The 25,319-nt window shown below is 46.9% G+C and overlaps 1 protein-coding gene and 1 long non-coding RNA gene across 3 annotated transcripts in view; one reads left to right on the forward strand and one right to left on the reverse strand.

Annotated features, from left to right (window-relative positions):
* The window catches only part of BARX2 (BARX homeobox 2), a 71,433-nt gene that overhangs the window by 42,573 nt on the left and 3,541 nt on the right, over positions 1–25,319 (forward strand). The window contains exons 2-3 of the mRNA XM_022556274.2: positions 13,554–13,851; positions 18,862–18,946. Of these exons, the coding sequence (XP_022411982.2) occupies positions 13,554–13,851; positions 18,862–18,946 (383 nt within the window). The remainder of the gene's footprint in view (positions 1–13,553; positions 13,852–18,861; positions 18,947–25,319) is intronic.
* The window catches only part of LOC149748835 (uncharacterized), a 145,069-nt gene continuing 137,848 nt past the window's right edge, over positions 18,099–25,319 (reverse strand). For both annotated transcript variants that reach the window (XR_016393961.1, XR_016393962.1), the window contains 3 exons: positions 25,048–25,273; positions 21,824–22,554; positions 18,099–21,600 (listed from right to left, as the gene is read on the reverse strand). This is a non-coding gene — a long non-coding RNA (uncharacterized LOC149748835). The remainder of the gene's footprint in view (positions 21,601–21,823; positions 22,555–25,047; positions 25,274–25,319) is intronic.

Consider the following 25,319-nt stretch of genomic DNA (forward strand, 5'->3'; position numbering starts at 1 on the left):
AGTATGGAAGTTCCTAAAAAAATTAAAAATAGAATTATCATGATCTGACAGTCCCTCTTCTGGGTATATATCCAAAGGAAATAAAATCTCTCTCTTGAAGAGAAAAATGCACCCTTATGTTCAAGGCAACATTATTCATGACAGCCAAGACATGGAAACAACCTAAGTGTTTGTTGACAGATAAATAGAAAAAGAAATGTGAAATAAATAAATAACTATTCTGTATGCAGTGGAATATTATTCAGCCTTGAAAAAGAAGGAAATCCTATAAACAGGACAAAAAGACAACCCTCAGAATGGGAGAAAATATTTGCAAATGAATCAACGGACAAAGGATTAATCTCCAAAGTATACAAACAGCTCATGCAGCTCAATATCAAAAAAGCAAACAACCCAATCAAAAAATGGGCAGAAGACCTAAATAGACATTTCTCCAAAGAAGACATACAGATGGCCAAGTGGCACATGAAAAGATGCTCAACATCACTAATTATTAGAGAAATGCAAATAAAAACTACAATGAGGTATTACCTCACACTGGTCAAAATGGCCATCATCAAAAAATATGCAAACAATAAATGCTGGAGAGGGTGTGGAGAAAAGGGAACCCTCTTGCACTGTTGGTGGGAATGTAAATTGATACAGCCACTATGGAGAACAGTATGGAGGTTCCTTAAGAAACTAACAATAGAACTGCCATATGACCCAGCAATCTCACTACTGGGCATATACCCTGAGAAAACCATAATTCAAAAAGAGTCATGTACCCCAATGTTCATCGCAGCACTATTTATAATAGCCAGGACATGGAAGCAACCTAAGTGTCCATCGACAGACGAATGGATAAAGAAGATGTGGCACATGTATACAATGGGATATTACTCAGCCATGTAAAGGAATGAAATGGGGTCACTCGTAGAGACATGGATGGACCTAGAGACTGTCATACAGAGTGAAGTAAGTCAGAAAGAGAAAAACAAATATCATATTAACGCCTATATGTGGAATCTAGAAAAATGGTACAGTTGAACCTGTCTGCAAGGCAGAAATAGAGACACAGACGTAGAGAACAAATGTATGGACATCAAGGGGGGAAAGGGGGAGTGGAATGAATTGGGAGATTGGGACTGACATATATACACTAATATGTATGAAATAGACAACTAATGAGAACCTGCTGTATAGCACAGGGAACTCCACTATGCTGTACAGTAGAAACTAACACAACATTGTAAAACAACTATACCCCAATAAAAAAGAAAAGAAGAACGAAAAGGAAGGAAATCCTGCCACTGTGACAGCATGGATGAACCTGGAGGACATCATGCAAAGTGAAATAAGTTAGGCCAAGACAAAGGCTGCATGACCTTCTGTTATAGGTGCAGTCTAAAATCGTAGGACTCATGGAAACAGAAGAGTGGGTGTGGGGAGCTGATAGTGGGGGTGAATGGGGAGATGTTGGTCCAAGGGTACAAACTTTCATTTATAAGATGAATATGTTCTGGAGACCTAATGTGCAGTATGCTGACTCCAGTCAACAATACTGTATTGTATACTTGAAATTTGCTACGAGAGTAGATTTTAAGGGCTCTTAGCACACACCCAGAAAGTAACTATGTGAGGTGATGGATGTGTTAATTAGCTGGATTGCAGTCATCATTGCATAGTGTGTGTATATATATGCATCAAGTCGCACGCTGTATACCTTCATTATATACAGTTTTTATTTATCAATCAGGCCTCAGTAAAGCTGGAAAGAAAAGGAGAGAAATTGCAAAAGCCCAGAAACTTCCAAGGTTAATATTTACCATGTCTTCTCAGATTCTTTAAATCATAGTGCTTTTCACGCTGCGTTGCAGACTGAGAGAGTTAACCGTTAAAAGAAATAGACCACGTGAATGAGGAAAAATAAGTACCTGAAGCCAAACAGTACTCAGCATTTTGGTGGCTCTTGCCTAGAAAGGCAGTACAGTGACATGAACAGCACCTTTGTCCTTTCCTCTGGAGGTGGTGGTGGTTGTTTTTTTTTAACATCTTTATTGGAGTATAATTGCTTTACAGTGGTGTGTTAGTTTCTGCTGCGTAACAAAATGAATCGCTCTGCTCCTAGTTCAGATGTGGACCTTCTGTGTGACTTTAACACCTTATCCCAGCAAAGGCTGGGTTAGAAAAAAATAATCTCTCTGTTTTGTTATTCAGTGTGTCATTCGCTGTAAATCACATAGCCTCAGAGTCTTAATTGTGCACAGTGAGACTTATGCAAAGAGAGTCTTTTGCCTTTGTAGTTAGATCTGGATCACCTAAGAGCATATCAGATGAGTAATTAGTTCATCACTCTACTCCCTTGTGAACTGACAAGATTTAGTAGTACTGAGGAGGTTTACGTGCAGGAAGGCATTAATACTCTTTCTCTCGGCTCACTCGCTAAATTCAGCTAATATTTGTTTAGTTGATACCATTTGCAAAGTATGGGAAGTACATTGTGGGAAACTGAAGTATAAGACAAAGACTTTACAATCGAGTTGAGAAGTGTACGAGAGACTCAACTGTGAGCGTGATATTGCTGATAAAGTCATTGCATCTTGGAACCAAAAGGGACCTTAAAACCCAGCCAACTCCCCCCATCTACTGATGAGGAAAATTCAGAGAAAGAGAGACCTCATTGTGGACTGAAGCTAGAGCAAGCTGAATGGCGTTGTTGAGGGTAGAGCTGGATCTTAACTAGACAGGACGTGGCTCAGTGCAGGGGGCATCTTGCTGCAGGGAGCAACTGTCTTTGGCCTTGGTTGGCCAGTTGGGTACCACGGCCCACATGCTTCACATTCACTGTGTTGCAGAGCCTTGTCACTGTTATTCCTACTACTACTCCTTATTACTGTTTTCCCTTATTACCTACAAGAGCAAGACTCAAACAAATAAATATTGATGTCTGTTGTATAATTTTCCCGCTACTGTTTGGAGGTACACTCGTTGCTATTCAATCTTAACACCTTGAGTAAAAGAGAAAGGAGAGGAATTCTTTCATTCTTTCCAACAAGAGCCTCCCCCCCATTACAGTGCTCTGTCCTCCTATCTTCAATAAGTAGATTCCTCCAGAGTTTGAGTCCATTTTGCAACATAGTTCTGTGTCCCTGGGCTGAGTTATCTGCATAAGTTTTAAGGGCACACTTTTATCAGAAAATAATGGGAGGACTTCCCTGGTGGCGCAGTGGTTCAGAATCCGCCTGCCAATGCAGGGGACACAGGTTCGAGCCCTGGTTCGGGAGGATCCCACACGCTGCGGAGCAACTAAGCCCGTGTGCCACAGCTACTGAGCCTGTGCTCTAGAGCCCACGAACCACAACTACTGAGCTCGTGTGCCACAACTACTGAAGCCCGCACGCCTAGAGCCCGTGCTCCGCAACAAGAGAAGCCACCGCAATGAGAAGCCTATGCACTGTAACAAGGAGTAGCCCCCGCTCACCGCGACTAGAGAAAGCCCACACGCAACAACGAAGATCCAGTGCAACCAAGATAGGTAGGTAGAGAGATAAATAAATAAATACATAAAAAACAAATTTCTTTTCACAGTTAGTATTTGGCAAATTTGTAGACTTTTACCTGTTTCTTTTTATTCTCTGATTAGAATCTCAGCTAATGTCATCCTTCAGTTTAAATGACACTCTTTCAGGTGGATCCTCACCACCTATACTTGGTTAAATCCTCTTGCTGAAGTACTTCTTCCTTAACTGTCCGCTGTCCATCAGCTGGGCTGGGCAAGGACCCGGTCTGTCTTGTGTACTCTTTTATCCCCAGTTCCTGGCATAGTATCTACACTAGGTGTTCCATAATTTGTTAAACTTAATTGAATTTTACTCTCTTTTATCCCACTTTGTTTCTAATTCTTTGCAACCAAAGGCAAGCTACAGAGAATATATTTAAGCCAGAATTAGGATGCATAGGGAGACAAGGGAAATTAACTTGTATTTAGAAAATCACATTTTGGCATGAGATGTTCTGAGTTTGGTGGATGCTTCTCCTCCTGGGTAATCAAGAGCTTGCCTGGGACCCACAGGGCCACTTGCAGAAAGCAATGTCCTGTGGCTTTTCCTCGAAACCGCCCAGGGCCCTGGCACAACGCACATTTTCCCAGCCTGCTTTGTGGAGATTCCTATACCATGAAGATAGGTCTGGAAGTATCAGAGAAGGGGGGAAATTTTCAAAACTTACGTCAAGAGATTTCCTAGTGAGTATAACCTTGTTGAAAGTGTATCCTTCTTGAAATTCTCTGGCCATTTTCATTGACCCTGTGTGCTTACTTCTGCTACTTGCTTCTTAGGCTACAATGTCTGCCTGGTTTGTTGGTCTTATTTCCTTTTCCAGCTCCATTGATGAAGATGTACCCCAAGACCCAGTCTTTCATCCTCTGTTGGTCTTAAGTTTTTCTTCTTGGGAGACAAATTCTGCTTTCAACCCTTCAACTCTTGTTCTGTGTAAAATCCACAGACCCATCTCAGAGTCCTTCGGGGAACCCTAGTCTGTGACCGTCCAGGCCTGCCAGGAACCATCACTTCAGTGTCTGATTTTACTGCAAACGAAATAAGGCTCTGTGAGCCTTATCTTTTCTACCCAAACGTTGTCACTGGGCAGAGGAAGAGGTGCTCCGATCCCAGCACTTAACCGCTGAAGTCTTTTTTTTTTTTTTTAAACATCTTTATTGGAGTATAATTGCTTTACAATGGTATGTTAGTTTCTGCTTTATAACAAAGTGAATCAGCTATACATATACATATATCCCCTCATCTTCCTCCCTCTTGCATCTCCCTCCCTCCCACCCTCCCTATCCCACCCCTCTAGGTGGTCACAAAGCACCGAGCTGATCTCCCTGTGCTATGCGGCTGCTTCCCACTAGCTATCTGTTTTACATTTGGTAGTGTATATATGTCCATGCCTCTCTCTCACTTCATCCCAGCTTACACTGCTGGAGTCTTGAGTCCTCTGGCACCTTCTGTGTGTCTGCCCGCCTCTCCCACCGCACTCTAGTGTTTCTCCAGGTCCTGTGGGTTCTTCCTTTCCCCGAAGAACCCCGGCTCCTCTTTTCACAACCAGGCAGTGTACGCTCTGGAGCGCAGCAGTCCATCCTGAATTCCTGTAGGTCTTCTGCCACTCAGCATTTGCCACACAAAAACTTCTTTGTTTTCTTATTCACGTTTTATTGTAATGTCTCATGTCTCCAGTGCGATAACTAACTTCTGAGGACAGAGATGAGGAATCGCTTCTCTTCCCGTCTCTAGCATTTAGCACAGAGCTGAGTAGCTACTTGGTAGAGTTCACAGATGATGGTGCCAGTGAACTAGAAGATTTCTCCTGGTCAGCTTTGTGTAGCCTCTGTCCCTGTGACAATAGGACCTTAACTAGAAATTATGAGGGATAAGGGACGAGACAAAGGGATGGTTTGCGTTAGCACAGGAAGCAGGAGTATGGTTTCTTAGTGAATAGAGACATCTCTAAAATTTGGAAAGTTAGTGCTTTTTGACTGCTGGAAAAAATTACTGCCATTTTGGGTATAGTTCTTCATTGTTTAAAATTTTTTTTATACTCATTATCCAATGTGATCCTTCAACAAGCTCGGGAGAAGTAGTTAGTATTAGTGTCATTTTTTTAGAAGAGAAAGCCGAAGTTTGGAAGTATGGTTTAACCAAGGCCATGGAGCCCACAGTTGTCAAAGGTGTCAGAACCACATCTCCAGCGCCAGTCTTCTGATTCCAGGTAAAATCAGTTCGAGTCAGGCATGGAGTTTTCACTAGGAAGATGCACTTTTTAACTCTGTCCTAAAGAAGTTTGCAGTCTAGTGAGAAATAAATGGGTAAACACATTAACCCTTGCTCCAATGTTTGAATTAAGTAAGGGTGAATAAGGACACAAACACAAAGCTGGGGGTGCATGAAGGTGGGAGTGATTAATTCGGTCTCTACTAAACAACAGCTGTTCTGGAAGCCTTCTGTCCGTGAGTGGTTATGAGGTATGGCTGAAAGCAGGTGTGGGTGTGTGGAGACAACAGAATGGCCAGGAGGAGAAAGACAGTGCCATTTCCAGTGTGTTCTTTGGCGGAGGGAGATGTGGAGTGGTGATGGCTAGAGGGTGGATGATGACCACGTTTGGGCGGTAGGGCATTTTAGGCAGCGTGGGAAGGACCATAAACCTATCTGGCAGGCTAGCTTAATTGATTTCACAGAGATCCCAGTGCAGCCCAGCGTTTTTGTGGGTGTCTATAATTTTGATGACATTGCAGGTTGAACGTGGTAAGACCGAGCTTGTCTCTTTGCAAAATCAAGACTCTGAAAAGATGGCGTGATGCAGTCAAGCCTACTATCATTGCTCTGGTCTCCTCTTTATTTCCCAAATCTTCATTTTTCCAAATCTCCAGAAATGTTTTCATCCCTTTATTCATCAACCTTTGTGAACCTTCTTCAGTTTTTAATTTAACTAGATGCTTATTCCAGAGTCTACATTATGGCAGTCGCGTGTGGATTTTGGAATAAGTTTATTTCACATGTTTCTAATTCATTTACGCTTAACTCATCAACATGCCCACCCGCTCTTTTTTAATGAGGTAATTAATGGCTAAGATGTTTTGTCAGCCTTTGAGTTGGCCTCTTAAAACATTTTCTCTTTTCTTTAGTCATACAAAGCCATAACCTGTAAAGGGGGCACGTATTCCATTAACTCTTACTGGGCTAGAAACTTAGTGCATCACAAAGTTAAAAGGCCACTCAGCCTCGTTATATTTCCTCCCTTCCTTGACATTCTTACAGATTATGCATATAGACAAACAAGCACTGAACTTTCATGTCTGGTTGCTACTTACGCTCAGCTCAGCCTTTCCTTAATCCACCTTCAGCATACAACCAGGCAAGTCCATTTTAACCACCCCATCTCTGTTTTCTCTGCAGTGTTTAGAAATTGACTTTGGGTACAGTCCTGTGTCCCACTAACTTCATCCTTCTTTGCCTACGACTAATCTTGGGAAGGGCCGTGAATTGTTTATACAGGTCTGCAAAACCACAGTAGTTATTTCTGGAGTCTTGATGATTCTAGGGGGATGTCTGGCCTGGTTAGCCCTCCCACTGATATCCTTTAGCTCTCTTGCTGCCGTCAGGGCATTTGAAGACCCTCATTTGGCAAAGAGAAGCTAGCAGGTTCTAGTGGTTTCATCTTACTTTGCATATGAATGCGCGGAGGATAAGAGGATGCACATACATAGTTCACAAGTAGGTCTGCCTTCTTGATAAGAAAATCCATCTGTTTTCTTTTGGCTCATTCACAGAGCATCAAACCACTAAAGTGAAAAGAGGAAAGGAAAGGGAACTAACAGTAATGAAATGCCCACCAGGCGCTTCACATACCTTAATGCATTTAATCTTCCCAGTAAGATACAAGGGGGAACTGTTATTAGCCCTACTTTACAGAAGAGGAAATTAAAACTGAGAAAGCTTTGATAACCTGCTCAAGTTCACTCCACAAGTCAGTGAGGTCCTGTTCTTTCCACTGCCCCAAATTACCAGCCAGTCTGCAGGGATGTGAGCCGATGGGAATAATTCGGTGTGGGTGGTTTTATGATTTTTCCCAGGAAACTCAGGCAGAGCTACCCAGTTGTTCCACTGAGTCTTTCTTTCAAGTTAACCGTCAGGAATACCATCTCTACCTGTGGCTTTGTGTGTGTTGCTTGTCCCTTGGAAGCTTTCTGCGGGTATACAGGTCACACATTCCCAGGACATAAATCAGTAAAGCAGGCAGCTTAGAGATCCTTATCCACTCAGACATTTGGACCTCGCTTGTGTCAACCGGAATAGTGGGCGTGGAGAGCAATTCTGGGGACTGGCCTGTTGGAGCAATGGAAGAGGAGCCCCCAGGAGGTGTGTGGAAGCCAACACTGTGCTTTGGGGACTCTGCTCTGGGGTTCACGTCCAGCTGTAACTGGGGAGACTGGCCTCCGCGGGGAAGGAGGACTTATGTTGGGGAGATGTGCCTGGAATCTGCCACCCTGGACTGTGCCCATGCTTGGCCCAGGTGTGTTCGTATGCGTGATCTACACTCAGTTTGCAGAATCCACGTGACGGAAAATTCTGTTTAGCCTCCCAAATGGTCCGCATCTCCCCAGGCTCCCTGGGATGTCCCTGGGCATCAGCCTACCACGAATGTGCTCAGGTTTTCTAATCCAAAAACAGATTCTCAAGACGGCCAAACATTTGGCGGGCAGCTATTCTAGGTATACGATACACGCAGTTATGTGATATCCATCCCACAGCCAAACATTGGTTCGGGGGATGGGTTGAAGGAAAGCAGCTATTAGAAAATGCATTCACTGTGGTCATGTTTACACTCCTTTTGTCAACTAAAAATGTTTAAACAAAGTCTTTGGTTTATGACAGTCATGACTCCCTCTCAGTAGCAGATAATGTGCTTGAATTTCACAAGTGTGTGTAAGTGATCCAGGGTGGCGGGACAGCTGTCTTTAGCCAACATTTTCACATAGTGATAATTCTCAGGAAAAGAGAAAGACATACTTAATACATGGTGTTATACATTATTTGCCTTCTCGGTGACCCAAGTCCCCCACCCCACAATGTGTGAGCTAATTTATAATTCCCCCCCATTTTTAAAATCTAAATTTGATTTTTAGCCAGAATATAAATAGATGGCTGGATTATCTCACAGTGCTTTTGAGAGAATATCAGATGCGGGTGTGTAAGTGCTCTGTGAAATGAGAGCTCTGGGCCGATCCTATTTTGTTGGAAATCGGGTCGTATTTTAAAACAAGAAAGACATAGAGCAGCTGGCGAGAATATGTTTGGTCTCGCTTTTCTGGTCCCGTTGGTTTGCCTCTCAGGAGACGCAGTGTTTTGCTGCACACGCATTACCCACCCTGTGTCCTGGTCCAGCCACGCTTGTTCCTTCCTTAGGGACACATGCCAAATACTAAAACCTCAACACAGTGCTTCACGGCAATTGTATTTATTTACTACAGTGATGGTCCTCCTGAATCCTCCAGATATTTATCAGCATCACAGTGGCCTTGTGGGTGCATCTCCAACATCAGAAGGTGCTCTCTGCCCCTGGGGAGAGGTGCAATTTTGTCACTGAATCTGCATCAGAACATTGGGTCAGGATTCCTGAAACTACAGACTTTGGTGATTAGAATGTTGCCTTAAATCACTACCATTCTTCTGAAGTTTTTTGTTTTGTTTTTGTTTTTTAATGAAGGTTTTCATTGGGTCTAAGCTTTATGGAACCAAATGGCATAAATCTCCAAAAGCTATTTTTAATTACCAGCAATTTCTTTTAACCTACCGGAGAACAGGATCATCAAAAGAATCATCTTTCCTGATAGTAATCTATAAGGTCAACGGAAGTCTAATAAATTTTCAGTGGGATTTGCTTTTTAAGAGACTAACAAGTTGATTCTAAAATTCAACTGGAAAAATTAATTAATGACAATAGCCAAGAAAACTCTGTAGAAAAGATAAAAAGGGGAAATTTGTTCTGCCAGATAATAAAACTCCCTAAACCCTACAATAATAAAAGTGGAATGGTCCTATCATAGGACATACATTAGTTCAGTAGAATAGAGTCCAGAAACAGACACATGCATTCATGACGTAACCCAGCTATTTCTAGGGCCCCATATGGCCCAGTATCTATAGAATTATACTCAAAGACAACAGAAATCTGATTACAGAAGCCTTGAACAGGAAGATCTTTAGTTTTACTTAAAGGAATATATTCAAGGATTTTACCCAGTACACCCCTAAAATGTTTTTCAGAAATTCTCTCAAAGTAGCCTTCACTCTCCCCAGAGTTGCAGACTCATGACGGCCTCAAAAAAGTCTGCCCCCCTCTCCGATCCACCTGATTTCCTAACTCTTCCCTCCCCGACCCCTCCTCATTCCGCACACCCACTGCCCTCACATAGAGGCACCTCACCTATTTATAACCATCCCGACAGAGGGCAGTCCTTGGGAAGGGTGGTTCTTGTCCCAGTTTGGCTGCTTGTCTAGAAAGCAGGAGATTCTCAGACTTCTGGTGACTAAAATTCCCCAGTAGACTCTCAGAATTCTGATAAACAAAAATTCCCAACTTCATTTCTTTGGGAACTTAATGGACCTTAAGGCTGGCATTTTAAGTCATAGGCTAGTCAATAAAGGGTTTGGGGGTTGTTGGCTATCCATTTAGAAAAAATAAAGTGACATGTTTATATTTTACAAAACAAACACTTTGTAACTATGTGTTTCAGTAGATTAGAATACATTATTACTAGATTTGGAACATATATATGTCTGTATATACACAGGAACAATTATGGAAGTTTACCTCTAAGATTTGGGGTTGAAAACTGGGAGGGGAGACTTCTATTTTATATATTTCTGAATTGTTTTAAAATTCTTTTATAAGAAATTGTGCTACTTTGGTAATGAAAACAAAATAGCAGTATAAGAAGCTTTTAGATACTTTTTTAAATATATTATAACTATTCTTTTTTTTTTTTGTGGTACGTGGGCCTCTCACTGTTGTGGCCTCTCCCGTTGCAGAGCACAGACTCAGCGGCCATGGCTCACGGGCCCAGCCGCTCCGCGGCATGTGGGATCTTCCCAGACCGGGGCACGAACCCGCGTCCCCTGCATCGGCAGGCGGACTCTCAACCACTGCGCCACCAGGGAAGCCCCATAACTTTATTCTTTTTAAAACTAATTAATTAATTAATTTATTATTTTTGGCTGCATTGGGTCTTCGTTGCTGTGCGCGGGCTTTCTCTAGTTGTGGTGAGCAGGGGCTACTCTTTGTTGTGGTGCACAGGTTTCTCATTGTGGTGTCTTCTCTTGTTGCGGAGCATGGGCTCTAGGCGCGTGGGCTTCAGTAGTTGTGCACGCAGGCTCAGTAGTTGTGGCGCATGGGCTTAGCTGCTCCGCGCATGTGGGATCTTCCTGGACCAGGGCTTGAACCTGTGTCCCCTGCATTGGCAGGCGGATTCCCAACCACTGTGCCACCAGGGAAGACCTAGATACTTTTTTGGAGAAGTAGCATTTCATAATGTATACAGATCCAAAACTACTGTCCCAGGTATCCTGATTTTCTCATTATAAAATATCTTTTTTTTTTTTTCATTCAAAGAATCCACGACAAAAACCCTCAAGTGTTAGCCTTGGCTGGAGAGTCAGTGGAAGTCGTGATTTATTGTCTAACAGCTTTGTGGTTTCTACTGGGCCTTACTAGACATGTAGTCAAAGAACAAGAGAAGTTATCTCTTTTAATAACTATGACTGGGGTCCAAAACAGAAGCATGGAAACGAGTAAGAAGAGAAATGCCAACCCAGAGGAGAGAGAGCTTGCACGTAGCACCTGGGTGCTTCTGTGACCTTGGTTGGTTTTAACCCAGGATGAGTGTGAGTGATGTTTGGCTCCGACGCTCACCTTGCCCTTGTAGTGAGCTGTCAGGTCTGGGCTGAGTCCCAAAGGGCAGCCACAGAATCTTCTCTGTTTCCATCGGATATCAAGATGGGCTTGGGATGATGTGCTTTTGTGACATCGGTATATTAGAGTTTGAAAAATTCTTCGAAGTTACCTACTTTTACTCACTTGTACAAATGACAAAACTGACCCCCAGAGGGATAAAATGATTTCCATAGGTAACGATGGTGACATTTTAAACCCAATACTATGGAACAATGAAAAGGAAGAGCTTTTTCACTTGAACTTTAAAGTATCAGCAAACAAAGGATGTTGCAGCCATCAACCATCAGCCACTATCTCCACCCCGATGGTGAGCCTTGAGGGAACTCAGGGTGGAGACAAACGGGCTGCCCGGCTGCCCACTGCCAAGCCCTCAGCCACTGCAGCCGCCCCCAACGGTGCCCCCTGAGGGGACTCAGGATGGGAAGGAACAGGACACTGGCCCCAGAGAGCTGAGGTGCACCTCAAAGGAATGATTTCAGTGAGCCCAGACTCTTTCTTCCCATACATAGAAAAGCGCTGAATTCATTGACTTGAGATGTCTGGTTTTCTTTTTCTTTTTTCATTTTTATTGGAGTATAGTTGCTTTACAATGTTGTGTTAATTTCTGCTGTACAGCAAAGTGAATCAGCTGTACGTATACATATACCCCCTCTTTTTTGGATTTCCTTCCCATTTAGGTCACCACTGGGCATTGAGTAGAGTTCCCTGTGCTGTACAGTAGGTTCTCATCAGTTATCTGTTTTATACAAAGTGGTGTATATATGTCAATCCCAATCTCCCAATTCATCCCACCGCCCCCCTCCCCCCCTCGGTATCCATACGTTTGTTCTCTACATCTGTGTCTCTATTTCTGCTTTGTAAATAAGTTCATCTCTACCATTTTTCTAGATTCCACATATAAGTGATATTATACAATATTTGTTTTTCTCTTTCTGACTTACTTCACGCTGTATGACAGTCTCTAGGTATCTCCATGGTTCTGTTTAATTAACAGAATTAATCTTTTGATGTTCTGACCACCTGGTCTTTGTTGCAAAAGCTCCTGTATATCCTACTGCCCCCTTACCTCTTCAGAGCAGTCCCCCAGAGCTATCTGAGAGGCTGCCTCCCTGGCTTGAAGTCCTCAGAAAGTCCAAAACTATAAAACATAATTCTCAACTTTTAGGTTGTGCAATTTTTTTCAGTCAACAAAAGACAGATTCTTGGACAGAAAAGTCCTCTTGTCTTGAAATTCCTAAAGCAGAAGAGGCACAAAACTAGGGTGGAGGCCACCACACCCCCTACCCCTGCACACCCGTGACAGACATTGCTAATCAACCTCAGCTCGAATTCTTCAGCCAGGCTCCGACCCAGCCTGAGAATCCTCCTTAACACAGTGCCAGAGGCAACCAGTGTAATGGATCTGAATTTTCACGTGAATTAAAATCTTTTTGGCCCCCTCTTCTAAATGATGCATCCGTGTGATTCATGATGTGGTAACAGCCCTGGACTTCAAGCCAGAACCTGGTTTGACTCCTGAGTCTGCTTGTTCTAGCTCTGTGACACCATCAAGTCCCTCAGGCTTTCTGGGGCTGTTTTCTTGTCTTTGAAATGAGGGAGCTGAATTAAATAACCCTTAAGCATCCTTCCAGCTCTGAAAAATGTTACGATTCAAGGTATGTAGACTTCTCAGGGAGAATTTATAGTTACAACCACGTATATTTATAAAGACTGGAGGTGCTTCTCAGGTGCACTGTATATTACAGATCCTTTTCGGCTTCCTTAAGTATGTGTTTCTAGCTATATCTGAGTACTTCTTCCCATCTGCTCAGTGCCATTGACCCGTATCTCTGAAACCAGCATTTAGGGGTTCAAACGGGAGAGATGGGGAAAGGTTCACTTCAAACTAGACCAGGCTGAGCAAATCTGCGTGTGCCCTGCCCACCCAGCCTTCCCCCATTTATACGTCCCTGTGAACAGGAGGCCCTGCCAGACAGATGGGTCTCGGCCCGGGGTCCTCTGAGGGCCTCTGGCCCCCTTCCCCCACGGCTCCTGTGCGACCTGCCTCCCTGCTTGTCTTCCAGGCCCCGCTTCCCTTCGGGCATATCCTCTCCTCTCGGTGATCACCCGACAGCCCACAGTCATCCCGCACCTGGTCCCCGCCACCCCGGGAATCGCCCAGGCTCTGTCCCGCCACCCGGCCGCCGAGGCCACCTCTGCCGAGGCTGCGGGCGAGAACCACAGCAGCAGCGAGTCGGAGACGGAGCAGCCCGCGCCCCGGCAGAAGAAGCCCCGCCGGAGCCGCACCATCTTCACCGAGCTGCAGCTCATGGGCCTGGAGAAGAAGTTCCAGAAGCAGAAGTACTTGTCCACCCCAGACAGGTGAGGACACGGGGAGGGGACTGTCTGCCGGGAAGGCCCTTGAGCAGGGGGACTCCTTTGGTTCTCGGCGTGGGACGGAGAGCCACAGGACTGTTCTAGAGTTTGTGCAGGACAGTATGGCAGGAATCTGTCCATCCCTCGGCTCATGCAGTCTCAGCCTGGGTTTAACAGAAGCCAGCCCACGTGAATTCATCTCAGCCCGGGACCCTGCCTGCTGCTGGATTTATACTTCTCACTACATCCCTGTATATTAACTTCTCCAGTACAGCCAGCAAAGTAAAGCTTAGCCAATGCTTACCCAGGCTCTCTGTTGGGAAACAGGTTTGGTGTTTAAAGCCACTTGCACTTAGGGTCAGATGCAGTGGGACTGGACCCACAACTGGGGTCCGTGATCTCCTCAGGCCCCTCCCCAGCCTCCAACCCCCAACTGGCTCAGTGGGTCGGCCCGGCTCCTGCCTGGACGTGCTGGATTGACGGGACTGTGGAGCTGTCAGATGTCTTGCTAGATTTGACAGACAGCAAGTCAGAAGCATTTGGCTGAGACCTAAGAGGACCTGGATGAGGGGCCCTTCTTTAAACCCTTTTGCGATCCCAGTGAGGGCAGCTGTGACCCCTGCTTTACTCATAGGCTTCAATACCTCTCCGCTTTCTTTAATTCAGCATCTTAACAAAAAAATACGCTGCAAGAGTGTGTGTCTTACCTTGTCCTTCATACTCACTCTGGAATGGCTGAGCTAATGTGTGATCCTATTTATTGGGAGGATTTTGCAGGTACTTTTTCACTTCTTTTGCTCACTGCCTTGTCCATATCAGGTTTGACCCTACTCCTATTAAAGAGAAGGGAAGGAAACTCAAATGTATCTCTTAAGCTATTTTATTAGCTGTTCGATCAAAATTTAAGTGAGAGAGGAGGCTGCAGATCACTGACTGGAAGGGAACTTGTTTACCGATTCAGTTAGTTGAGCACCCACCGGCTGTGTGCCAGGCACTGTGTCAGGGATTAGGGGTCCAGAAAGTAGCAGACAAGAGACCTGCTCTAGAGGAGGTCATGGGGAAGGACGAGGCTGCGGTAATGACATCACGCCGCCACATGTGGGTGCCGGCACGTTCCCGCGGGCTGCAGGAGCACAGAGGTGTTGCTGAGTATGTTGGCGGGGGCTGAGAAGCCTTCTCGGAGGAGGCAACCTCTTCAAAAGAGCTTTCATCCCAGGAGGGAGAGAGCCCTCCACAGAGGTAGCGACACATAAAAGGCACAGATGGGCTCGACGGGCGTGCTGAGGGCCCTGCAGGTGGTCGGGCGTCTCCAGCTTCAGGTGTGGAGGGGGGCATGGTGGGAGATGAGGCTGCAGAGGCGGGAAGGACCCTGTACATCTGGCCAAAGATTAGGGACTTTGTCATGTAGGCCGTGCGTCAGCAGCCATGAAGAGCTGGAAGCAACATGGCCAGATTTACTTTTCAAATCCCCACACTGGTGGCACCACAGGTGACTGTTAGGGAAGAGATGGAGCAGGGAAAGCAGGTGGACAGAGTCCAGGGAGGGTCACTGAATGTCACAGTGGGAGCAGAGAGGAGAGACTAGATCGGAGAACAGTTCTGAGGCTGGAACAGACAGATGTTGGCATGAGGAAGAGAGCTGAGAATTCTGTGGTTCCTGGATGGGCCACCAGGTAAGGGGGACAAACATTATCTGAAGCTGGAAGACTGAGGACAGAGTGGGTTTGGAGGGGAGCGTGTTCTGTTTCGGACGTGAGCAGTTTGGGGCACCTTCGGGCAGACAGTGGAGACAGGTCTGTGAATTGGGGATTAATAAATGGGATCTCTAGGTATCGAATGGCTACTCTGATGCCCCGAGCGTGTAATGGAGAGCCTCATGTACTTGTCACCCAGGAAGGGTGGGCACCCCGATTTATGAGTCAGCGTGCTCAGGTGACGTTTTAGGCCTACTTTGGAAGTCAGCAAATTGTTTTCGCAGAAACGTTTGTTCTAATTAAACCTCCTGGGGCTTCCTGATACCTGCCCAGGCACCTCTCAGGTGAGCTACGCGGGCTTCATCCACTTGCTGGGGGAGGAGAACCCTCTGGTGGGCGTGGAGGCTGCAGCCCAAGCCGCCCTGCCAGCTGTTCCTCACCTCATACGTGACCGGGGCCATGAGCACGCCCTCCTCCCACAGTGCACTCCCTCTTCCCCTTTGTTTGTTTCCCCAGTTTCCTGGGTGACCCCATCTAAGCAAATATGCAGGGTAGTGAGAATTTGTAAGGGTGGCAGGTAATGAGAGAAGGCTGATGACAATGAAGCATGCTTCTGGAGCCAGAGTGAGTCAGGGGCGCATTTTTCCCAAGTGAGCTCACCTCGTTTGCTAATGCGGTGGCAGAGCTGTGAACTTGAACCTTCCGTTCACTAATGCACCTGATGGCCTCAGGTGAACCGGCCGGGAAGGCACAGGGGGAGCCTGGGGAGAACCTGTCTCGGGGGAGACCTGGGAGACCTGTGGGATGGCCCCCTGGGCTCTTGATGCTTTAATGAACAGCTACTTGGGAAGCAGGGCTTCGTTAGTGGGGAGAGTAAGGGCTGCTGGCACTGGGAATTTACTAGCTTCAGTTTGTTAATCACTTTCAATAAAACTCACCTTCCAGTGGCCCTTTTACTGGGACAAGCAGATATGTGTGAATGCTGACTGAAGCCAGGAGCTGAAGTTCCTGGAAGGAACACGGTTTTTATTATCAGAGATTGAAATTGGGCTCTCTGGTCACAGCAGGGGGGCTGGGCCGCTGCACTTGGAGTGCCAGGAGCTGTACCTGGAACCTTCACTCCTGTACCCGCTGGTCTCCCTGATGGTGAGATGTCGCTCGTTACTCCTCAGCTTAGAGAAAGTTGCAGCTGAGGACTCGCACCCGAGATTCCCCACAGCCCAGGCTGGCAGCTGTGCAGGCTGCTGTGAGATGGTGGACGTTACATCCACAGCTCAACCCTCAGATACCCCGGGGCCTCCCGAAGTGGTGGTCCCTGCTCAAGCTGTGTCAGGGGTGCTGCGTGACAAGTCCACGCTGCTCCAGGGACCAGGGATGGGACCTCGGCGGGGGTGGGGGGGGGCAGCTCGTGTGGGCTCCTTCCAGCCAGAGGTAGTCCTTCCAGTGGGTACGCAGGTGGACCTGGGGTTGTCATCAGTGAACACAGGTCAGCACTTCCAACGGTCTCAGGGACTGAGGTGGACAGCCTCAGCCTGGCTCCCTTTCCCGTTTCATATGCTCCGCTCGGGTTGTCTGCGGCTCCTTGGGATGCAGCGTCCCCGAAGGCCTGAGCGAGAGCGTCCCCGAAGGCCTGAGCGAGAGCCTCCCTCCGACAGACCTATCTTGTACAAAAGGCCGATGAGTGGAGGGAGCCCCTGTACAGGGGGAGGCACACAGACGTCAGCAGACTTGAACCCTACCTCCACTTCTTTCTCTAGGACCACCTAGCAGGGGTCAGCACAGTTTTTCTGTGCAGGGCCAGAGAGTAGGTATTTTAGGCTTTGTGGGCCATGCCGTCTGTGTCACAACTACTCAGCTCTGAGGTTGTGGCACGAAAGCAGCCACAGACAATATGTAAACGAATGAATGTGTCTGTGTTCCGATAAAACTTTATTTACAAAAAACGGGTGATGGACAGGACTTCGCCGTGGTCGCTGAGAGATTCTAGTCTCTCTGAGCCTCAGATCTCTCATCTGTAAGATGGGAATAATCATACCTACTTCACAGCAGGAAGGAATAGACGTGAAAAGAATAAACGAAAGGAATAAAGACGCAGACATAGAGAATGGACTTGAGGACATGGGGAGGGGGAAGGGTAAGCTGGGACGAAGTGAGAGGGTGGCATGGACATATATACACTACCAAATGTAAAATAGATAGCTAGTGGGAAGCAGCCGCATAGCACAGGGAGATCTGCTCGGTGCTTTGTGACCACCTTAGAGGGGTGGGACAGGGAGGGTGGGAGGGAGACGCAAGAGGGAGGAGATATGGGGATATATGTATATGTATATAGCTGATTCACTTTGTTATAAAGCAGAAACTAACACACCATTGTAAAGCAACTATACTCCAATAAAGATGTTAAAAAAAAAAATAGAAGAAACGAGATGGTACATGTCAGGGGCTCTGCACACAGCCTGGGACGTGGTGGTGCTCTGGAAACAGGTGCAGTGTTGTTAGAATTAGCTCCAACTGCATACTTCCCCGGGAACGGCTTTGACATTCAGGGCTTCGCAGGAGGCTACAGAGAAATGCAGGACCACGCTCAGCCATGAAATGGGAAGGAGGAGGCGCTACGGGTGTAATGTTTATTTTGGAAGCTGGCATCATAACAGTTGAGGGCAGCGATGGTGGATGAGTCAATCCATCGAAAGGTATTTGTGAGCCCTTGTTCTGGATTCAGAGTGCGGTCGGCACTTTCGCGACTGTAAAAGCAGCAGTTGAGTTAGGAAGTCAACTCTTGCAGTTCAGCTAGGGAGGCAGAAATAACTCATGTGAAGCAATCAGAGACCAGCGAGAACTCAGAGCCACCTGGGTGATGGGTAACCTGGGTAGAGGAGGCAACCTGCTTGGTGGGAGGGGCAGCAGCAGGCTCACCCCTGGGAGGTGGGGCTTGAGCCGGGTCTGAGTGATGAGCGGGATTCTGATAAGGAAAATACGGCTTTACCTTTTCTCCCCAATTTGGATTTTGGAGCAGAGCCTTCCTTTTGTACAGGATCAGAGTAAGGAGCCTATCGGGTCAGGAAGAGGACTTTGCAGTGAACGCTCAGAAATTCTTTTCAGTTCCAGTGTAGACAGTCCTTGGGCTTGGGCATCTGTTTCTTAGCTTCCCAGAGTTTCCTCCATAGGATTCTTGGAAGGAAAGCAAAGCTCTTTGGGGAGGAATTGGTTTAATGGGGAGGTCCACGCGTTGGTAGCAGTGCCTAGAGGTAGCCAACAGGACCCCACCTTTGCTGCCCTTTCCCCTCTTCCTCATCCTTCCTCTGTCTCTCGTGCCTTGTAGGTTGGACTTGGCCCAGTCTCTGGGACTCACTCAACTGCAGGTGAAGACTTGGTACCAGAACCGCAGGATGAAATGGAAGAAAATGGTAAGAAAGAGAGTAGGTCTTACCTCGGGCCCATCATGACACTAGAAATTCTTCTTACAGGGCTGGTAAGAAGGCAGGAAGGACCATTTGGTGGTTTGAGCTCCAGAGATTGGAAGGCCTTTTAAGATGCTGGCTAGGAGGGAGGCTGTTTGAATTAATAGGATAAGCCATTCTTTCTGACCTGGATTTCCTGACCAGAAGGATATTCTTTTTCACAGTTTCATTAGAAATAAAATTAAAAAGCCCCCAAGCTTCTCAGTTGCGGGTTTTAACCCCACCTGCTAGACTTTTCAAAGAACTTCCTTCCCCCTCCCACCAATAGCTAAGAATAGAAGCCAGTCCTCTTTGTTTAGAGGATATACAGGGCACATCTGCGCTTGTAGCTGTGTGTCCCCCTAATGCAGTGATTCTCAGCTCTAGTGGGCGGGGTCAGAGTAACCTGGGTGGCAGGTACAAATGCAGAGCTCGAGGCCGCTCCAGGATTCTGCTTCCCTGTCCTGTTCCCAGGACAGGGGGTGTTATCCAGCACCCAGGTTCCTCTGATACACATGGTATAGTGACTGGTTTCCCTAATACTGCTCTTGTGCCTAGCTGATGAGCTGTTCCATATTTGGTTTTTAAATGAACTTATTAGTATAAACATCTCTTTAAAAAAAGAATGAACATCTCTACACTTTGAGGAACTCTATTTCATAATGGTTTACCACCCCTCTTTTTTTTTGAAAAAGCACAGTTAAATCCAAAGTAGTTGGGTTTCACTTCCAGTTTTGTAAACCCCAAGGGTCAGGGTCAATGCCCAGAGAAAAGAGGAGGGTTGGGATGAGGGTGGGAAGAAGCCTTGCTCTGATTCTTTAGAGACCATGTGCACCGTGGCCTCTGACCCAGGCCTTTGCACATCCTTGCTGGATCCCACTGGCCCCCTCTCCTCTCAGGAGCTCAGGCCTGCCTGCATGACGTTCCAATTTGCTAAGCCATCTGCTCACAAGCCATGTTTCCTGGTGTTTCAAGGGCTGGAATATAAATTTTTTTCACAATTACCAAATAACTAAGGTCCCCCTACCACCTAGTTTTCAGAAAAAAGTTATCAGTATTTTTTGATAATTAATAGGTAATAGATTTTGAGTTTTCTCAATTTTGTTTCTGTCCAATATTTTTTTTCCTGAAAACTTTAGTTCTTGCTATTGCCTGCTAAGAAAGAGAAGACTAAATAAATAAATTGCAAATGAGTATTAATGGAAATGGGAAGAAAGCCACCAAAGCAGCATTTATTATATCCCTAGAAAAAAAATTCCTGGGCAAATTTCATCATTTCCTCTGGGCGGACTTGCCCCCAAGGTGGAAGGATTTTCAGATGGAGGCGGCCTGGCCCATGAATGCTCTCCCAGTGAGGCGGCAATGCCAGACACATGTACAAACAAACACACATATATTGCATGCATCAACAGATACGTATTCAGTGTCTCTTGTGAACCACGCCTCGTCCTAGGCACTATAGGAAGTCATGGAACAAAATAGAGCCCTGTCTTCGGGAATTTATGATCCAGTTGAAGAAGCAAGGTCCAGGAAGCAGCACATTGTAATTAAGTGCTGGTTGTTTATTTATTTATAGATTTAGAACCCCATAAGAGTCCAGAGGAGAGGTATTGGGACAGGTTGCAGGGAGAAGGTGAAATTGAAGGACTGTCGCTCCCCAACTTCTAGACTGCTAAGACACCCATGAAACCTTTTGGGGGATTGATCTCTAAGGGAACCAGATTTGGGAGCTGGCAACACTGGGCCGTGTTCCCAGGCGTGCCCCTCCCTGGCTGGTTTTGGGCAAGTCTCTTCACTGCTTTCTGTGCAAGTTCCACCACCCACCTCCTTCCCTGTCCATCATTATCATCGAAATCAATGTCCCCTGAGTGGCAGAGACATTGTTTAAGTTGGTTATCGGCGATCTTTTCATGCATCAGACGGTGAACGAACTGACAGCCTGCCATCTGTGCCAGCATCGCCCGGTGCCTGTGGGGGACACGTGTGCCTTTGCCTCTGACGTCACCTGTTTTCCACCAGCCACTGCGCTGCTGGCGCAGCCGTGGGCGGGGTGTCGATGGTTATCAACGTCGTATGAAACAAAATGGAAGTAACTTCGCACATTTAACTTCAGAGAGCATTCCACAGGCCAACCGGATTCAGGCCCCTTTGGGAAACAAGACTCCATTTCATTTCATCTCGTGAGCACTTACTTTCACCAGGCAATGGAGATGCGACCATAAGACACCAACCCATCCATTAAAAAATAAAATTCAAAGAAGGTACTCAGTCACGTGGGGGAGACAGACCTGTAAGCCGCTCATTATTCAGAGTGATCAGGGCAACAGTGGAAGGATTGACAAGGTTCAGAATCAGTAGAGAAAGGAGGGCTTCCCAGAAGAGGTGCCGTCTAAATTGGGTTTAGCAGATGAATAGACACGTGCCGGGTGAAAGTGGGAAGGGTGTCACAGGAGTACGTGGGGCGCAAGAAGGACCTCAGAACGGCTGGAGTGAAGATGAGAGCGAAGTGGCTTGGGTGTGGGTCGCATCCTTACTCCTCCAGGACAGCAAGGCATTGTTGGGATCCTGATTGCTTCATAGTTTCTCCAGGTAAAACTCTTTCAAGGCTGTCTCTGCAGGGACTGGGGAAGAAAAGGATAATTGAGTAAGAAAGATGTCTCAAGGCAAGTAACCTCATCGGAACTGGAAAAAGATTAGCACTTGCTTCTCACAGTTATTTGCACTCTGCCAAGGACAGCGCTGCCAGAACCAAGATAGCATCTCTGACTAGTTTTTACCAGTCAACATGTGTGACCTATAGCGGGTTAGGAAAATGTGACCTTGCACATTCGGTGGGATGCTCACCCTCCATCCCGTTTCTGCTTGGCTTTGGTTCCAGTAGGGTCCACTCGGCTCTGCAGCAGACCGGAAGTACCTCATCATTCAGTGGTATTTTTCAGCTCCAAAGCACAGTTCTGTTCCGTGAGAGGGTCCAGATGGGCGGCACCTTCCTTTCCTAGTCACGGAACCGGGTGGGCCACGTACCACGTGCATCATCATCTTTCTCACCGAAAGTCTCCAGCTAGCCAACAGCTCCGGGAAGCTGCTACCAGTTGCTACCCATGTCATCGTGGGCAGGTGACTTAACCTCTGCATGCCTGTCTCTTCATCATTAAATGCCTAACGTCCACCTTATAGGGATGCGGATGAGGTAACTGAGCCAATCCCTGTGGGACTCGGAACAGTGCCTACCCCACAGGATACAGCCAAGAAATGTTAGCTGTTATTCTTGTTCTTCTTATTTTTTTAGAGTTATTTACCTATCCACAGAATTCATGTCTCCAGACATGAAGAGGCCAGGAGAGATAACCCGAAAATGAATTCTGTAGGCTGCCGGGACTCTGGTTAAGACAGTCCTGGGCGTTTGTGCGTCCTCATTCCCCGCCCGCCAGCCTTCCCCTGTCAGCGCCTTAGCATTCAGACTTGAATTGAGTGGAACATCCCACCTACAGGCGGAAGATCTGCTACTGGAGACTGCGAACTTCTCAGCTTTGGGGAAATATTGTCAGTTACATGGCTCTTACCGTTCCATAGAGCTGCAGATAAAGACAGAGAAAAAGGGGCAAAAAAAGCACTGGGTTAATGAGTCCATGGCCTAGGATCTGCTGGGAGATCGGGTAAGTGCAGATAAATACTGGAGTCAGAAATATCAGCTACAGGGACTCCCCTGGTGGTCCAGTGGTAAAGAATCCGCCTTACAACTCTTACAACTCAGGGGCCATGGGTTTGATCCCTGGTCAGGGAACTAAGATCCCACATGCCGCAGGGCAACTAAGCCCTCGCGCCACAACTACTGAACTCGTGCACCTCAGCTCGAGTCCGCTTGCTGCAAACTACAGAGCCCACGTGCCCTGGAGCCTGTGCGCCACAACTAGAGAAGAGAAAACCTGCACGCCACAACTAGAGAGAAGCCCGCGCAGCACAATGGACTATCAACGAAGATGCCGCGTGCCGCAACTAAGACCCAATGCAGCCAAAAAGTAAATAAATAATAATAATAAAAAAAATCAGCTTCACATTGTACATATTCTTTGCGCATTACATACATGAAATACTGATAAGCGTGTTAGGTTCAGGGCACGTCCGTGGCAGTCCAGTGGTTAGGACTCCGTGCGTCCACTGCAGGGGGCATGGGTTCAATCCCTGGTCAGGGAACTAAGATCCCACGTGTCGTGTGGCACAGCCAAAAATTTTAAAAAACAAAAGTGTTAGATTCAAATGATCCGGGTTTTGTGTTCATATCCCAGCTCTGCCTTAGGCTGCTTTTCCACCATGACAAACCATTCTGTCTGCTCAGTTTCCTGCCTGAAAAATGGGAGAGGCAGAAGGTTCCTCTCTGACATCCAGGCTCTCCAATCAAAGTGCCCGTCCCCCAGCCACCTGTGCCCATCCGGAAGAATGGAGAGGCCTGGTCCTGACATCCTCAGCAGGAGGACATGGAAGAATCTAGTTTTAGAGTTCGAAGGAGGCTGCCAGCGGGCCTGGCTAATAAAAGTAGATGGTGGGCTGGGTGTTCTTCCCAGAGGTGTGTGACCTCACCAGCAAGGGGTTGTCTGGCCTCTCTGGACCAAGGGGACTAAATGGGCTCTGGGGATGCCAGGGGAGGAGGGGTCCTGGGAGAAGGGCCGCAGGGGGCACGCGAGTGTGTAGCTGCTGGCGTGGGGTGGTTGTGAGATCACTGCGTGTCGCAGGTATGCTCGGAGGCAGGGGTCAGAGGTCAAGTGTGGAAAGCAGCCAAGAGGGTAGTTATCTCCTAGTTATTGCTTGTGCTGGAATGTTCTATTCCATTTAGAAAATGATCTGATGGTTTTGATTTTTTTTCCTGCTGTAGGAAAACAGCCAGGTGGGGTCTAGCCAAGCTGTGTAGGTGGTGTTCTCTAATTGCCGGGCTGGACTTTTTTTTTTTTTTTTTTTTTTTTGCGGTACGCGGGCCTCTCACTGTTGCGGCCTCTCCCGTTGCGGAGCACAGGCTCCGGACGCGCAGGCGCAGCGGCCATGGCTCACGGGCCCAGCCGCTCCGCGGCACGTGGGATCTTCCCGGACCGGGGCACGAACCCATGTCCCCTGCATCGGCAGGCGGACTCTCAACCGCTGCGCCACCAGGGAAGCCCTGGGATGGACTTTCTTTTGCCAATTAGGCGGCTTCCTTAGACCTGCCCTTTTATAACTTGATTACTACACGGAGCAACTCAGTTGTGTGTGTATAACCTCCTTCATAGCCGGTGGGGCTGCTTTCAACATGTCAACTCCATCTCGGCACATCTGGGCGCTTTCAACAGCCCGTGCTCAGACTGAAATCAAAATCAGATACTGACTTATATGAAAAGGAATGTAGGGGCGTCTTCTGCCCAGAGATTGATTCTGTCAGCATCTATATCTTATTAGAGGTCCCCTTCACATCTCTGTGTTAGCTGTTTGGGTTGAAAGTACAGTGGCTGAGCAGATGCCCAGCTAAAAGGAGGCTTTTATTGAGAACTTACGATTTTCCTCACACCATATACAAAAGTTAACTCAAAATGAATTATAGGGCTTCCCTGGTGGAGCAGTGGTTGAGAGTCCGCCTGCCGATGCAGGGGACGGGGGTTTGTGCCCCGGTCCAGGAAGATCCCACGTGCCGTGGAGCGGCTGGGCCCATGAGCCATGGCCGCTGAGCCTGCTTGTCCGGAGCCTGTGCTCCGCAACGGGAGAGGCCGCAACAGTGAGAGGCCCGAGTACCGCAAAAAAATTAAAAAATTAAAAAAATAAAATAAAATGCAGTACAACGTCACACCCACTAGGATGGCTAGAATCAAAAAGACATAATAACAAGTGTTGGCGAGGATGAGCAGAACTGGAACCCTCATATTCTGCTGATTGGAATGGAACAGGGGGCAGCTGCTTTGGAAAACAGCCTGGAAATTCCTCCAAAGGTTAAACATGGAGTTACCATCTGACCCAGCAATTCCACTTCTGGTCATATACCCAAAAGAAGTGAAAGCAGGGACGGAAACAGGTATCTGTACACCCGCGTTCACAGCAGCGTTACTCACAGTATTCAGAAGGCAGAAGCAATCCAAGTGGCCGTCAGCTGATGAACGGATAAGCAGATTGTGGTATATATCCATACAACGGATATTATTTGGCCAAAAAAAGGAATGAAGTACTGACACACGCCACAACATGGATGAACCCTGGAAACATAAGTCAAAGAAGCCAGTCACACAGGACGACACGTTGTATGTTTCCCTTCATATGAAATGTCCAGGACAGGCAAATCTGTAAAAACAGAAAGCAGATTCATGGTTGCCTAGGGTTGGGGGGC

Source organism: Delphinapterus leucas, chromosome 7 (genome assembly GCF_059928025.1).
Source record: "Delphinapterus leucas isolate spDelLeu-1000000601 "Yukka" chromosome 7, BTC_Dleu_Yukka2, whole genome shotgun sequence".
Taxonomy (NCBI): domain Eukaryota; kingdom Metazoa; phylum Chordata; class Mammalia; order Artiodactyla; family Monodontidae; genus Delphinapterus; species Delphinapterus leucas.